The sequence below is a fragment of the Aplysia californica genome, unplaced genomic scaffold (genome assembly GCF_000002075.1).
Source record: "Aplysia californica isolate F4 #8 unplaced genomic scaffold, AplCal3.0 scaffold00526, whole genome shotgun sequence".
Lineage (NCBI taxonomy): Eukaryota > Metazoa > Mollusca > Gastropoda > Aplysiida > Aplysiidae > Aplysia > Aplysia californica.
The window spans coordinates 490,392-508,009 of NW_004797796.1; the positions used below are offsets into that span (position 1 = coordinate 490,392).

At 39.1% G+C, this 17,618-nt stretch overlaps 1 protein-coding gene across 4 annotated transcripts in view; it reads left to right on the forward strand.

Moving 5' to 3' along the window:
* The first annotated feature begins 753 nt into the window (after nt 1–753).
* Nucleotides 754–17,618, forward strand: part of LOC101863838 (acyl-coenzyme A synthetase ACSM3, mitochondrial) — a 42,228-nt gene continuing 25,363 nt past the window's right edge. The window contains exons 1-6 of one of the 4 annotated variants that reach the window (XM_005106337.3): nt 754–992; nt 9,257–9,501; nt 9,896–9,999; nt 11,235–11,347; nt 14,140–14,258; nt 15,982–16,043. In XM_005106337.3, coding sequence (XP_005106394.1) covers nt 9,262–9,501; nt 9,896–9,999; nt 11,235–11,347; nt 14,140–14,258; nt 15,982–16,043 — 638 coding nt within the window. In that variant the 5' untranslated portion in view covers nt 754–992; nt 9,257–9,261. Of the gene's footprint in view, nt 993–1,053; nt 1,299–1,482; nt 2,043–9,256; nt 9,502–9,895; nt 10,000–11,234; nt 11,348–14,139; nt 14,259–15,981; nt 16,044–17,618 lie in introns of those variants that run through there. The other 3 variants (XM_005106336.3, XM_005106334.3, XM_013086958.2) reach the window with 3 other exon arrangements.

Here is a 17,618-nt window from a genome sequence, read left to right on the forward strand (position 1 = left end):
TTATTATTGTGGCCAGTGGTGCTAAATCTAGACATACTGTTTGAGCGACGCACAAAAAAAGATTTAATTAAAATTATGTTTTTTTAAATTTAACTGTTGATTATCAAGTCCATTTCATTCATGTTTTCTGAATTTTACTCACCCATATTATGGTCTCACCGTGTAAAAGGTCCCATTTACATTATTTGGAGATTATTTGGCTCATTCCAAAATTTAAAAAATCACAAAAATCCCAATGACAGTATATTTTAGCGATAGGCAAATCACATGAAAAAGAAATCGACATGAAAAGACTTCACAGAGTATCATTTATCCGTGATTGAAAAGTGTTGCTTTTCACCGACAGGCTTTTTATTCCTCCCCGGAATGGCGGCGCGCCCCTCAAGCTTGATACTCGTGACGTCACAGCTAAGACCTCTAGTTCTATTTACAACCTCTTTGGCCTCACCACTAAACTCCACTTTCTTTAGGCTGTAGGCCTAGAGGTCTTCGGCGCTTTTTCGGTAGTTCCCACCCCGCAATTGTTATTCACGGGTTTTGGCCCCAAGAGTAGGGGGGTTTCTTGACCCCCTGACCTAACCAAAATAGGAAGGGGGGTTTCAGGGGGGCATGCCCCCCTGAATTTTACCACAATTTAATGTTTTGCTGTTGTTAGGTTTGATCTTAGCTCACCGCGAATCAAACGTATAAATCTAGATCTAGATGTAGGTCAGGCTCAAATAAGGGGGGTGGGAACTACCAGATCTTCTTACTACTCAGATCTAGGCTATTCTTTCACTCATCACTCAAGCGACGGCACCAAGCAGCCGAGCACCTGCCCGCAATTGGCCTAGCTTTCCAGTCTAGTCAACTAAACAGTTGACAAGACGAGTCACACGAGGACACACATTACGACTGTCCTGTAACTAGATATATCTAGGCCAGGCCTAGCCTGAATGCTAGAACCAGAGAGGGTTTACAGTCTACGCCACGCTGTATTTCAAGTACGTTAGGTCAGTAAAACATCTTTTTGTAATCACAGTTTCAGACACTACTAAATTTAACTGGCCTGTAGGCTAGGCTAAGCCAAGCGTAAAGTCTATCGTTCGGGAGATTTACAATGAAGCAAAGTTTAAATCTAATCTGGTAATTCGTCGCTTTGAGTTTGAGGAACTGGCCCTCGTGTGTTCTCTCAGTCTAGGCCTAGACTAATAAACTATGTCACCGTGCCCATCCTGTCTCTGATTGAAGCGCATAAATAGGCCTAGGCCCTTGGATTCGATGCTGAAGCGTGAACTTGAGTTGAAAGTTGAAAGAGCGTAGATAAATAGATTTTCTGGGAAGATTGAAGAATACCGGACCACTCGAACATTATTGCGCGAGAAAGTGGGGTAGGGGTTCAGGGGGGTCTCCCCCCTGACAAAATTTTAATGAATAGATCTAGGCTACCGGTCCGAGATTCTCCATTGAGAGATATTAAAAACAGGAAAATTATGAATTCCTAAGGTTGAGACATAGGCAAAGTCAGTCCGCTGGTCCGGTATTCTTCAATCTTACCCCCATCATTAGTAGATTACATGATTCACTAGATATATCTACATGCATGTAGATTTCTAGATCTATGTGATTTTGATCAAACTCATTGTAGATCTCTGCTCTAAATCCTAGGCCTAACTTGCCCAGAGATAGCCTAGAATCTGGTATAAAAACAATTTTAAGGCTTTCCAAGAACACAACCTGTCTAGAATCTAGATCTATATATCTAGGCCCTAGACCATGCAGCTGTTGCAGAGCGGAAAATTGAATGCTAATTAAAATTACACATGCTAATGGCAGTTAAACGGAACGAAATGGAAACGTGTCTTTCCAGCTCGCGATTCCTACCGAGCTCGAACCGTCAGTCCCAATGGGGCAATAATAATATAAATTCTGTTGACACGGCAAGTTCAGCAAGTTCCCCGACTGTTCGTCGCTTTTAGTTTTTGACACTCCACAGTTCAATTTGAGACTTGGGCACTTAAAATTTACTGGATTCTCTTGCCTTTTAGACAGTGCAAGAGAAGGTACGTCATGTTGTAAAATATAATATCAATAAAAGCCCAGCAGATTAATTGGCCGCTGATTGAGGGTTCTTTAGTGATGTACAGATCTATCTAGGCTATATCTAGATCTAGATTCTAGATATGATTAGAGCAAGATAGGCCTAGAAGACAGCATTTTTTCTTTTCAGACTAAAAAGGACATATCCTGATGACTCTTGTTCCAGATCAGTGCAGTGAAACAAAATTTGAGTTTTGGCCACTGATGATTTAATCTCCCGATTCCCATGCTCTAGCCTTAATCTAGAGTCTAGATGTAGATCTAGATCATCTCCTCCTCCATTCCATGAATATCACCTTGTTTGTGACCTTTTACCAGGATGTTGCATCCTTTAGCTTTGCAACCTATGACAGTATTGTAGAAGTAGAAATAGAAGTAGATAGGCAAATTGTTCTTTTGCTTTTAAGAAAGATGACAGTATTTTGCACTGTTTTGGCCATCCTATATAATGTTATGTCGTATATATGATCGCGCCTGCTGTGGCTTACCTCTTTATTGGCTGTGGTCTTCTGCTGTTGTTTGTTGTTCCGAGGTTCCTTGGTTGGTCCTTGTATACCCTTTTTTTTTGTATTCTTGCATCCTACATGATGGAGAGAAGCTGTCTGAATCTGGGTTGCATGAAGTGTGTAAAAATACTGTCGGAGCTTTATTTCTTCACAGTACTCTGTTGGTAATCTTATCGGGCTCATGCCATTTATTTTAAGAAGTTTTCTGCAGAGTATCTTTTTAAAGTTGCTGGGCTTTTTCACCTGGTGTGAAAGTTAGGGGAGAACGGGGAGGCTTCAGACACCCTTTACGTTTGGCTCCAATGCTTGCTTCACATTATAAAAGCTTTTAAGAAAAAGAACCTTTATTATAAGCCATTTGTGATCAGCACTTGCGATTATCAGCTTCGTGTATCATCATGCTTTACCTCTAGAGTACCCTGAAGGTATCCGAAATCACCCTACTCTGCGAGAGACATCAGACGAACGTGAGGGAAACTTCGAATGAAGAGGGGTGACCTCGGACAGTGTGTCTCATGTCTCAAATATTATTTCTGAGAGGCAAAACTTCGACACAGCATGATCTGTACTTTTACCTTTTGTTTGCAATATGAAATTGTGTTCAGACTCAGGGGAATTAGTAGAACCCAGTGATCAAACCATATCAGTCCGTTTTTGTACACCTCTGCACATGTTGACCTGAATCTTTTCTTTTTATTGTAAAACAGAACTACTCAGTATTTTAATGATGTCCCAAATAACAAGCTAGTTTTTGCAGTGATAGTCAGAGATGAAAAGTATTCGTTTCCATGTTAGTTTCCTAGTGTTTCAACTTCTGGATTTTGTGAGAGCACAGCATTAATGAAGGTGCTCCATTTACTAAGCTATAATTATTGCTGTTTCTCTCTGAACGATGCCTTTTGGTTCGAATCTAGGTATATCTGTTCCTGAATATGGGCTGTTTGTAGGGTTTTTAATGGTTTTCATGGCTTCTTGTCACATCCTGATGGAGAGGGACATAAAATCAGAGATCCACCTTCTCAAATGACCTGACAGTTGTAGTGTTTCGGGAGGTGTACATCGGCCAAATCAAAACAGATAAAAGGGAAACAAAATATATCGTCGGCCTGGTGATAAAACCGACTAACCCACAAAATATTTAAAAAAATTTTTATTGGCCCTCTCGATAGTAAATTGTCCATTTCATATGCTCACTCAAAGACAGATGTGAATTTTGTCTAGAAATGTATTTAAAACATTAGAAATAAAACCATATAACCCGGCACCCATCAGATTTTAGCCCGATAATTCCGACTATCCCACCTGCGAGGGACGGAATGAGGGTTGGCTGTTTTTATCGCGCTAACAATGAGGGGCCACTTGCTACGTTACCGACTAACCCCGGCTTCGACTCCTCTCTGGACTACGTTTGATATCAGATTCAGACCTGCAATAGTTTAGAATTTGCTCACATAACCGTGGGAGCTCTCCAAAAAGGAATATTTGTGTAATATTTCTTGTTGGTTTCATTGGGGAATTATATAGATCTGGATGTTTCTTCATTTTTCTTCGTTTTAATGCTGCTGATAATGTAATTAATGACTAAAACTCCCCACTGTTCCCACAGAACTGTTTATCTCGTGACAATTCCGGTATTTGAAATGCATCTTTATGGATTTTGTTTTCTATGAAACTATGTTTTCTGTCTGCGTGTTTTTCTTTGTCTTTGCACTCGAAATTCACCGATTGTGAAGGCATTTCCCCTTTTCGGACTACTGTCTCTTCTCCTAATCATTTTTCCTTCACAATTGAGTGGACGAAGTAGATAGCATTTCCTCCTTTACTAACTCACTCAAAAAAATAATAAAATTATGCTACCTGTCCAGCACACCGTCTGCCCCCAACGATCTTTTTTTTTAAAGCGCTTTTTCTTTTTTTTCATTTGCTGTGTTTATTGCAGTCATTACCTTCTGAAACATCGTTCGACTTTCTTTGAAAGTTCATTTCGTTTGTGTTTTGAGTAGATTATTTTCTCAGTGTCAAAACATAATGCTTTATTTTTATATCAAACCTTAGCTTACATAACGCTATAACATTCAATAAGATGATGCCACTTTTGCTGCGTCACCTCTTACCCTCAGCGCAGTGGAAAGTGATCAATGTGACCAGGCTAATGTCACATCAGCTGATAATACAACAGTTATGTTACCTTTGATCTCTGCGAAAAGGACACAGCATGAAAACGATAGGAAGGGTAACAAAAGGAAGAGGTTGAAAGAACTGGGGATGCCTCTAGCCATGTCAAGGCACGAAGCGAGCAGGATGTGAACTTGACGTCCTTTGCAGTTGTAAACTGGTTGGTACAAAATGCAATGACATCACTGGTCACTCTCTTGGAAAGAAAAGAGAGCCCACGTATATGCCACTATAAACATGATAGACAAAAAGAGATTTTACCCAGCAAGGGAAAACCCAAGGAGAAATTACAGCCTTCAATACCACTTACAAGAGCCAAAGGTCAAAGAACACCTGTTTGTAAAACAATCTTTAAGAACACCGCAGGCCTGACCCACTGGTTTATTTAAAGTATCTTCTCCAAAAAAACCCCACAAAAAACGAGAGGTCCACCCCCCCCCCCCCCTTCCTGAACACATCACACCCACCATGAGAGAGCCAAGGATGACAAGTTGTTCCATAAAGAGGAATTTTTTGACAAACTTTCGAAGATATCCTCCTGTCTACAGATGGCAATCCAGACAACGTCAGATCTGCATCAAGTATACAAGGAGAACTTTGCAGAGAGGGTGAAAGCCACATTGAGCTATCAAGTGGTCTGCCAAAAGTTCAAGAAAAACAAGTTGGGTTTACTTTCAACCAAGAAAGACCAGTGCGACATTTGTACAAAGTTCAAATCTGGAAACCTCACAGAAACAGAACACACAGCTCAAATATGAATATGAGGAAAGCTGCAGCTAGACCAGAAAAGGAGAAGGACAGGGAGGCTGTGTGTGTCCTTTGTATGGAGATCCAGTGCGTCCTTCTGGCCCCATCACTAAAGACTTCCACCTTATATAAAACAAAACTGGCTGTACACAATGTTACGACTTATGATCTTGCCACCAGAGACGCCAGATGATATGTCTGGTATGAAAGTGAAGTTGGTCTGGGCTTCAACAGTTTTCATCATGTCTCACTCACTAACTGATATTGCAAGTGACTGACTTCAACCACTTCATCATCTGCAGTGATTGGCGCAACTACTAAAACAGAAAGCCACCCTGGTGAGTGCAATGGCCTCGCTGGCCGAAGAGCTTGACATCACAGTTGAGCAGAAATTCTCCCCAAGGGCCATACCCAAATGGAAGTGGATTCAGTCCGTGGCACTATTGAGCGATCGCTAAAAAACGGCCTGATGTACATCCCAATGGACTACGTGAACATCATGCTCAAAGCCAGACGCATCCCCAGGCCCTAGGAAGTTATGTACCTGGACCACAGCTTTTTCAAAGATTTCGCAAAGGTCGGAGAGCACTAAACAATCAGTCCAAGGAGAAAGGCAGGCGATCCTACTGCCACTGACTTGCAGGCATCAAAGTACACTCCAGTCTTTAAAATAAAATTCAGTGCAAGCTGAACTTTGATGATGGATGGCAGGCGCTGCAAGGACCAAGAAAGCTGAACACCATGTGTACGACGGTTACTGCTGGACCTCTCTGCAAAGACAGATTGAAGATAACTGCCAACCAGTATAAACATCTACTGGAGTTGAAGGCTGTCGTACCACGATGCTACCACAATTACAATGAATATTTGCCTCAGTAAGAAGTTTTGAAAGCGATCAAGCCAAATTTGATTATTGTAGAGTCTTGCAAAACAATGGTAACTTTTGTCGTATTGCCTTGTTGTAGCCATAGGACACAGAGTGAGACAGACATGCTCTTCTTTCGTTGAGAGAACTCAATAAAGTAGTAGTTGTCAAGCCACGCACCTTGGAGAAAGCTGGCGCATTCTTTGGTACTCACAAAGTATTTTTTGTATAATAATGACATATCATTAAGTAACCAACTTCTCCCAAACCATTGGTGAGGTAGTGGAGCTTTTGTGTGGCTTTCTGCTTTCATTTCTTTCTTAGTATTACCTTTTTCCAGGCCTTTGAATGGCCACCCAGTGCCAATAGTACCGTGTCAGACACGGTCATAAATTCTAAAGGCCTACTGCTGCTGCTGCTACTACTGTTGTTTTTGTTGTTGTTGTAGTTGTTGTTTTTGTAGTTGTTGCTGTAGCTGCTCTCCCTTACCCTTCCAACCTCCTGTTCTTCTACTTTAAATGTAATTAATATACCCATTGCTGTGTTCTGCTTCTTCTACTTTTATTAAAGGTTCATTTTTGTGACTGCTGTTTTTGCCCGAATTGACTCCGTAACACTGAAATGGCAGCAGCTGATACTATGATAGTATGTTGGTAGCAATAATATAGTCCTCCTCCTCTTCCTTCTTTTTCTTCCTCCTCCTCCTCCTCCTCCTCCTCCTCCTCCTCCTCCTCCTCCTCTCCTCCTCCTCCTCCTCCTCCTCTCCTCCTCCTCCTCCTCCTCCTCCTCCTCCTCCTCCTTCTTTTTCTTCTTCTTCTTCTACAAAAGATCTTGACGATTGAAGCAAGTGATCAAATACGTTACCATCAAGTGTGGCTTGGCTGCACTCAACCAAACTCAAGGCCAGCAGTGGTTTCCTGATAAAACCGGTCAACCCACAAAATTGAGGGTTGGTCGGTTTTATCCAGGAAAATTTGAGCGACATAACCGTCTAACCCACACAGTTTCATTAAAAGCAATTTTTAAAGGAAAAAATAGTCTACAGATTTTCGCTAAAGTGTTTTTATAGGTGTTTAAAGCATTGATTTATCGTTAGATGCCTTTGTTTTGAAATAAAACAGTTTTTTCCTTCTCCTGTAAAATTTACCTCGCTGGGGTTAGTCGGTTTTATCACAAGGCCGACGATATGCAGATTAAAAACCGTAGATCCGAAATTTTTTTTTCGAAAGTGCTTCTTGTGTTGCTCTTCGAGCTTTTGAAGATGAAATTCAAAAGCAGTGGAGAGACTTCAAAGCGAACAGAAACATATTAACGGATGCCATTTTAACGCCAAACTTATAGGATCCTGAGCTTTTTTACCTCTTTGTTGAGTCTCAAATCGGAGGAGGAATAACTGGTCTCATTGTACAAGGGCCAAATCTTCCACAGTTGTATAGATGAAAGAATTGCTTTCATATTAGATTTTCTTGTAGGGAAGAAGCTCAAAGTCATCCTCTTTGTCTTACTCTGACGCCATTTTCCCAAAGAAGTGACACACTTTCCTATAATCCCAGGTTCAATGACCACAAATTTACGTTCTTCAGGTTCCATGGGAAGGGTGCCACTTTCGAACCAAAACCCAGACAGCCTGTCTTTTTGGGGTAGATTTTGTTCATATGCGATGTTTCTGGTATAATTATAATATTCTCCATGATATTAATATAGAGGTGTGAAAACTTAGATACACCCTTGTCAAAAATACAACTTTCTTCACAGCAGATGAAAGATTTTGCTCAGTGAGGTGGCAAAAACACAGCAAGCTAAACCTTAAAATGAAGCATTATGTGATCCAGTAACAAAATGTGCACTGTCAATAGTTTAGCGAGAATTGACGTGTCCGAAGTCTCACCATGTCTGAGGCCTCCCTGCTCTTCCCCTATATGCTGTCTATTTCTAACTCAGGCACAGCAATGTGTTCAGAATGCATGCTTGGTACACTTTCATTTTGACTGATATAAAGATTCATATTATGAAAACACTAAAGTGCTGAAATTCTGATGTTTGACTTGATCAAAGACATTTTTTGTTGTTGATAATAGTGTTCAAGTATGTGATGTGTTTTGCAGCTTTGAGCTTTTCGTTGTCAATACTCTTCAAGTTTTCTGTAGATTCACTTTGGTAGAAAACTAACTTTTGTGACTATAACTAACTGTCAGGCCAAACCTTTTGCAGGTAGTGGAAATACTGTTCTTCTGATATAAGAAATGTTTTCTTTGAGTGAGTCAGAACCAATGCATCATTCTCAAGCAGTTCCTTAATGAGATCACATATTTTGAACTTCGTTTTTTCCTTTGATCTGAGGGCTAGATATATAGGCCTATTTATAAGGTTTGATAATGGTTTTGTATTTAATGTACTAGAACATATGTCAATTACCTATTTTGCTCTTCTTTCCCTGTTGGGTTTACTTTTGGTGAAATTGTGAACACATGAGCATTGATTCCAGGATCTCTGTTATACTAAGTGCACATTGCTAATCAAATTCATTTGATTGGGTTAGGGCCAGCCAGATTTTTTTCTCCATGGAAGAGTGAAACTACCATTTTGGAACTACTTAACTGAATTCGACTAAATTGGATTCAAAATCAAATGCATATTTGTTTTTTTTTAGGTTGCTAGTTGAATCTGTCATATGCTATTGTACCATAATGTCAGGTCATTGGCCAAGTCTTGCTTTCAAGCACAGGCTAATTTCTGAGTTATTCGATAAAAACCTTTTTTTAAAACTCCTATTAACTCAAGGTCTTGAGTTCAAGTTCAATCTTGATTCCAATGTTTTTAGTCCAGAAGACTTTGCTAATTTTTATTTTATTTAACCATTTGTTGTGTACATATTTTTGTGCAGAAATCATGAGAGTTTTACTGTCAAGAGTCTTCAACACTTGTCGTCTGAGTCAAGTGCTGTCGAAGAAAAATGTCGTTTCACTCAAGTTGTCACCATTGTCAGTGCAAGGCAAGCGATGGATTCAGCTTTGCACAACTTACCCTTTTGACAACTATGAACTCGAGAGGAAGAACTTTCATCTTGATGTCCCAGAATATTTCAACTTTGCTCATGATTTCATAGATGGATGGGCAGCAGCTGAGCAGGTATTAAAAAAAAAAAATTGAAGCCAAGGGTTTTTAAGTCACTAGTTAGTTTCCGTTGAACAAAAGACTCAAATAAAATTGCCCATTGTGTTGAACATATTGTTATGTAGTCGTTTAAGCCAAGCATTTGGAAATGTACTTTGTGAAACTTGACAGTTTTTCTTTCTCTTGTACAAATGTTATTTTCATTATGTAGTTTAGTGATCGACAAAAATACCCTTTAATACAGCTCGTAGAATTAGATTCTATCTTTTAAAGATTATTTTTGTCTTTTATTTGAAAGGTAAGAAAGAACACTTCTACAGTAAGTGTACATGTACTGGATATTTGCTTTTAGCCTTCTGGTGATTTTTATTTTGCATTTTTAATAATTTATATAACTTTCGTCCTCTAGAGCGGCAAACGTGAATCTGATGTACCTGCATTCTGGTGGGTTGATAGCGTGTCAAAGAAAGAAATCAAGTGGTCATTTCAGCAACTATCTCAACAATCGAAACGGTCAGCATCTTCATCTCTCATACATTTCTATTTGGGTCACTGATATGTGATACTTCTTGCCCATCTGTTTATTTTTTTCCAGTCATCTTGCTTGTCCCAATAATAGATGATAGCTTTTAGGGCAAATGTGCTTCTATTCAACTCCACAAACTGCAGTTGTGTATTAGTAAAGCTGGCTCTTCTGTTTTTCTGTAAGTCACTAGCTGTTTTTAATTTAAAGTTACGAATGAAAATAATGGTTGAATCACTGGATATGATTCTTCTGTGTCAAGACACAAATTTGTTTTGTGGCAGGAACGAATGGAAGGGTTTTTGGAAAATTTCATTAAAAATTATCCACTTTGACATTCAGCCCGTATCCCCCATAAGGGTTGTTCACTGTATTGCTCATTAACTTTTTGTATACGACATGTTGGTTCAGTTGGCTCTCAACATCACTCAGTTGTTCACAGTCATAACAAAAAAACTTACCGAACGTCAGCAGATTGATTTTATTTATCATAAGATTGTATGGTAACCGCTCGGACCTTTTATTTTTATCAAGTTTGATAATTATTTTTAGGTTATAAAAGGAGCAGAGTTATCGTGATGTTTGTGAATTTGGATACAGAGGGGGAATAACCTTCTGTATATTGTATTAAGAGTTAGTATTTGTGTTTTCAGTTGTCAAAGGAGAAGTGAAACTGATATCTTTGTCAAAAAATAAAATCAACAGCAAAAATTTATGGTCGGTACATGTGCTACTTCACTTTTTGTCAGCTTTGATAAATCCTCCCCCCCCCCTTCTCCGGACCAATTGAATTTAAAATTGCTTTATCTTATAAATAACATTTCTCGCCTTGTTTAGTAGTTGCTCTCTCTGGGCAATGCATGTTAAGATTTCAGCGATCATTTATCTCGTATCTCTTTTGATAGACAGAATTTGAGATATCCATCCTCAGGGCAGCCTGTTACATGCTGAACATTATCAATCACAAACAACCAAAGCCATTCTTGTCAAACATAAATTTTGCCATGTAACCTGTTTTCTCCAAGTGATGGTTGGCAGCGGCCCATGAGCTGGTCCTGTTTTGCCAAGTGGCGTGTCTCAGGCTGATAAAGATGCAATAGTTTACATTCGGAGACACATGGTAAATGATTTTCATATAAATCTAATGAACTGTCTCTAAAACTATTTTTGGTTCTGATGCTTTCAAGCCACTATTGGGTGAAAAATCTGTTATTGTGTATTTCAGAGTAGCTAACGCTTTGACTGGTGGATGTGGTCTTCAGCGGGGAGACAAAGTTATAGTTATTCTACCCAAAATACCAGAATGGTGGCTGCTGAACTTAGCTTGCATTCGTGCTGGTAAGATAAGACTCAATAAATGTGGTTTTTGCTTTTTTTGTCCACAACAGTTAGGTTTAGGAATTTTCTGCATTGTTACAGAATTTTATAAAAATGGGTTTGTGCTTTGACCGTGATGTCTTGCATTTATTCTTTCTACCTGTTGTAAATGCTGAAATGGCAGAATGCTCTGATAAAGAGAATCAAGGGTTTAGTTCAACTTCAAGTGAGGAATTTTCATACCACAGCAAGGATTTTTAAAAACTGCTTAATAATAATGATAATGGGAATTTATAAAGTGCCTAATCCCTAGAAGGTTCTAAGCTTTGTACCATGCAGAATTGTGCTTGATATATTTTTTCAGAGGAGAAGTTGAGGGTAAGACTTTGATGTGCTATGATTTTTCCTGAAATGTTAGTTTTTGCAGTGTCAGTTCATATAGGGTTTTACTTGTTTTATTCTAATAGTAATACAGCCTTTCTGGTCACTGCAGTGGAGCCCCCTCTTTTAGAGCAAGAATCAACATATTTTATGCAAGGTCTCATTTCAATCACCTGTCATCTAATAACTACTGCCATTTAACATTTCTTGAGATGTTTTCGTTAATGATTTCTTGAACTACTCAACCCCCGGGGCCCCCTCGATTTCAGGGATGACATTTCTCCTACGAGAGAGGAGCATATAATCAGGAAATATAATTTCTTACAAAGAAAAAAAAGGAAAATAAATGAAGGGAGTAAATTGAGCTTGGGTTAAAAAAAGAATTTTTTTTAAAAATAACTACAGAAAATTCTTTCTTCCATCACAGGTGAGGCATTCTATTTGGGCATGATCTGTTTCAATATGAACTTAATATGTCTTGATTAAATATATATGTCATGAAAATGATATAGTGTATTATTAAACTCATAGGTTGTGAAAATGATACAGTGGAGGAATAAAAATAGCTTAAAACATTTCACTTTTCATTGTTCAGCTTGTCTGATACCTGGGGTCCTGGTTTGCCATGGTAGTGAAAAAGAGGCATACTATGCATATTAATCGAGGCAACTGACGACTGAAAATTGTCATGAACCTCATTCTATAGAGCCTCATTTGCACTTTGGTTTGAGAGGATTAAGTATGATGTTATGGTTCATTTGTCAACAAGCTGGTGCATGTAATGTAACTTTTCCCATATCTGTAGTGAAAGGGTTAGGCTCTCAGCTGTTGCATGCTAAAGATGTCAATTTGTTTCCTGTACCCGGTATGGGAAAGTTTATTTTATCAACTAGTATCTCTGTCTTTCTGCTTTGGAACAGTTTCCCAGTCATCTCGTGTTACCCTTGGTAGACAGGGTCACATCCCAGTTGATGTAAAACCAATGATTTCCATTTCTGTTGAATGTTATTCCATTTAAATGTTCCATGAGCAGCTGTTTATGAGTTGATGAAATTTAAAACTTTGTCACCACAAAGTCTGATGGTGTTTGTACAGGCTAATTACTCAAATATGAAAGTCATGTCATTTGAGTGCATTGAAGCTGTAATGTGAGCAGTCAGCTGTTTTACCTCTCACTTGCTAAGCGCTTCTCAAATTTAGAATGTTGGCAGTTACTTGCTAAAATTTTGTGACTCTTGAAAAAAAAGCCTTTTGACATTTTGTATAGATTCCTGTATAGAGAAAAAAAATGTAGGTTCGTGAAATTTGGATGTTTACAATAAACCATTTTCAAGTTGTCTTTAAAATACTGGTCCCTAAAATCCCAATTTTGCAGCACTCTTCCCACCACTACTTGATAAAGTGTATGGATTGGAATATTCATGAACAGGATCAGTATTTGCATTGCTCAGTAATTTGTATAATTTTCAATGCAGCACCTTTGGAAAAAGTAACCTCATTAGAGGTCCAGCAAAGCTGACTTACCTGGTAACAACTGATGAGTTGGTATTGCCATGGTGCCATATGTGCTGGGTGAGGGTGAGGTGTGTAGTTTAATTTTGGGGATAGCCCAGTGTAGCAGATGTCAAGAATATTTCATGGTCTGCTGCACTAACTGACTGGTCAATGAATTTGACCTGACGGTCGTTTTTTCATTTCCTTGCATCATTCTTACGGTTTAACACAAGTTTGATGTCAGTATTACTTGTGCATGAAAGCAGTCGTGCTCCCACCTGAGACTTCCTAGGTTTTCGTTTTGAAAGTAGACAGTTTGTTTTTGTTTGTGCATAAATGGTCTACAAAACACAAATGGGTCCTTTCAAAAGCAGAATGGGTGTGCCATTGGCTCAGTTGGTATCATGCTGGACTACTGAGTGGATGGCTCTAGTTTCAATCCTCAATGGGGCGTTCTGAACATGGATTGTTTTGGGGAGTTTTTGAGGCTCTCCACCCTTTCCATTTAGTCTTATCAAAGATGGACTTTTAGTTTGGAGGTACCGCCTGTTAGATAACCTTACAGTATTGAAAGGGGAGATAAACTTGTAACTTTTTCAAATTTATAAAGAAGACAGAAGAAGCGAAAAAAACTGGCAGTTATAATGCGTGCAAGAATATATTTATTATGTTTGGAGGTTGTCGTCAGAGTGTGTCCTTGAGCAAGACACAATAATTGTGACTCAAATAAGTGATACTGCACATTGGTTTCCAGCTATGATGCCTTTATAGGATAGTCTGTACATGTATTGGAGTGACACTGTGCATTTTGTGATGTTCATGAATAATTGCATGTATGTATCTATTGTATTTGCCACTCTAAGCTGAATTTGTCCAGGGGGATCCATAAACGTGGCATTTTGTTTTATTTATTAAAAATGTTTTAAAACATTTTACAGACATAATTTTGAGTCCAGGGACTACCTTGTTACGAAGCAAAGATATCAGGCACAGACTAAAACTTTCTGGGGCCCAGGCCATCATCACCAGTCCTGAGCTCAGTCATTACGTGGATGAGGTAAGTAAGATCAGGCCAAGCCAGTGGTTGGTTGGCTGGTGCTTGATGTGTTTTGTTCCTTCTTTTCTATCAAATGCCTATTGTCCTTATCTATCCTCCTTCTTTTCTTTGTATGTTACTCTCTTGTAACACCTCTTATCTCCAACACTTTTATGACCTATTTGTGTTGCAAGTGCTGTGAAACTTGCTTTAGCTAAAAAAAACAAGCTAAAAGACCAGGTCAGCTGAGACAGGGAAAAGGGCTAAGATGCAATGGAAGAAAATAACTGGCTTTTTCAATAACTTTTTGTTCTTTCCAGTGTTCCTGATATCCTTATCTGTTCATAGGGAAATTTTGGCAGGTGTCATGCTGAGTTGCTGGAAGTTACAACCCAGTGGCCCTACTGTCGTCACTTACTCTTCCCCACACCAATGTTGAAATGCATAAACCACCTCAGATTGCTTGGTACAGTGTCAAAATTCCTCATGACTAGACTAGACAGATATGCGATTTTTCTGCTGTTTAGGGAATGTTTCTATCGGTGTCAAATGGGAAAATACTCAGTTTTGTCTCTCAGGTACTTTTAAATACATCATGTTTCCCTTCTTGTGTACATGACAAATTAAGTCTGTTGGTCCTTGGCGGGGGGTGGTGGTGGTGGTGGTGGTGGTCCCATTGTAACTGCTCCTTACCCCCTTAACCCTTTCATGGTCTAAATGATGTTTTCCATTGTCATTTTTTCTTATATGGCGAAGGAGCCAAGATGCTGCTTTGACATAAGGTGTTCATCATGCCTTGTGAAGCGCGAGGACCATGATGACGAACGCCATTTGTTGTATACTGCATACTGCTTCTATAAGATGTATTTGGTAAACCTAATTGCAGATTCACACTCGGCGATATTCTTTACCAACAGAGAAATCTTTTCCTTTAAGAGACAGTCATATTTATAAACCATGTCTAATTATATACAACTGACCACTAAACGTAGCACTGCTCTTTGTCCATGGGGATCCAAACCTGTGCCTGGTAAAGTAAGAACTGACCTGGTGTCCTGCAGTGATCATTATTCTTTGGTCATGAGAGGCTGGATTATGTCCTATAAATGCAGACTGGCGTCTGGTGTCACTGTTAGTTGTTTTGCCATTGAAAATAAGAAGACCCGAGTTCGACGATTCCAGTGTGGGGAGACTTTTTATTGAGTATCTTGGTCTTTCTGCTGCGAAGTTGTATCCTTCTCAGCTTGGGTTGGCCTGACAGGCAGGGTCAAAACCTGCCTTCTTAAAATATATAAATCATGTTGATGGGGGCGTAAGACATCAATAATCATATTTTTTTAATCAATGCAGTCCCCCTATAATTTGCACCAAGTTTCAGTTCAGGAGCATAGTGGCTCATCACCATGCAGAATAAGTGTAATACTGACTGCGTTTTGTATGCATCAGTGCTTCCTTATAAGGTTTTTGTTAGGTCAGTCTTTTGTTACTTGCCAGAAACACCTGTCAACTCCAAAACAGAAAAAGGGGAAAATCATGTTCATATTCAGAAGTGGTCAACATAATGTTATTCTGTGTGGATTTATTAGAGGTCTTTTTTCCGGCACAATTTCACTTAAACTTTCTTTTTCTGTCTGTGAAAAATAATTAATATGACTGTGTCTGTGCTCATTCTTAATTGAAAGTTTTGGGTCACAGGCTACACTATGTTCTGATATTTTTTGTGTATTATTTTCTTCTTCTTAAGGGAGCGTCTGATATTGAACGACCTCTGACCAAAATTCTTGTTGGTGAACAGTCTGAGACAAGGTATTTATATATTGATTGGTCTGCTTTTTTCCCTGCGAACACAACACATACCACTAAACTCCTACCTTAATAGGATCCGCAAGGATACCCCACCCGACTGCCCGTTGTGCGACTGCCAGGATGAAACAGTACCACACCACCTCTTTAACTGCCCAGCACTTTGTGACCTGCGTAGCACCTACCTACCTGCCTCCCCAGACATCAGAAACACTCTATACAGCGACAAAGCACAGCTGATTAAAAGCTGTCAATTCTTTGCCATATCGACAGACCGAAGGGCTAGAACCCAAATGGCCGTGGATCGGAAAAGTAAAGTAAAGTAAACTAAGTCTGCTTTTTTCCTGGTTGTCACTCAGTCATTATAAGTACATTCATAATTTTTGTGACAGATAATGTTTAGAAGTATAATTTTAATCCCAAAATTTGCTCACTTTAAAGGGATGATGGTATAAAGTTTTGCCTTAATGCATATATGGAAAAGGTTTCTGAAAATGACAGTATTTGTCACTGAAGAAGGATTTGCTTCTCCTTATAACAAATTTGTAAAGATTTTTTAGATTTAATCCCATGATTATGGGCACTGTTGGAAGAATCAGAGGACAACGACTGGACAGCATCTTGGTATTATTCGAAACTGCTAGACATCACTAAGGACACAAAATGGAAAAACACTACGGTTCCAAGTAAGATTAGGAGTATGTTTATTGTCCCGTTTACTATTTATAACATACAAGGATGAAATGACAGCAGAGGCTAAACCAGAGGACAACACAATAAACAAGCTTCTTTTTTCTGATGATCAGAGCATACTAAGTAACAACGAGAAAATCCTCCAAGAACAAGTAAACAAACTGAACAAAAGCTGAAAAGATCACAGCAAAGAAGATCAACACGAGCAAAGCTGAGGCACTGAAAATCAGCGAAGCACCAGGACCCCTAAATATCACAGTCGACAACAGCAAGTTCAAACAGTAGAAGAGTTCAAGTATGTGGGAAGTGTATTTTGCCAAGACGGATTGATGGACAGAGAAATAGAAACAAGAATAAAAAAGGCCGACTAGCACCATTACTTTCACATCCCAACATTGCAATGGAAACAAAACCTACTTCATACCAACACTGTGCTACCAAGGCCAAACATTGACAATAAACAAGAGTCACCAAAGTAAAGTAAACACCTGTCAAGTGAAATGCCCCAACAATTTCCATTTTCAAAAATCAGCTGAAGCATTTTTTATTCACAAAAGCATACCTGTCATAATGATGTACTGTGATATATATGCATGTGTATGCCAGACTGTGAGACTGAAGAAATAGCGAGTGAGAATGAGAGAGAGAAAAAGAGAGAGATAGAGAGAGAAAAAGAGAGAGATAGAGAGAGAAAAGAGAGAGAAAAGAGAGAGATAGCGAGAGAGGGAGAGAGAAAGAGAGAGAGAGATAGAGGGAGAGGGAGAGAGAGAGAGAGAGAGAGAGAGAGAGAGAGAGAGAGAGAGAGAGAGAGAGAGAGAGAGAGAGAGAGGAAATGTTTTTCTATCTGTATAGAATTAATGTTTTAATGAATGTTTCTAGTTACTC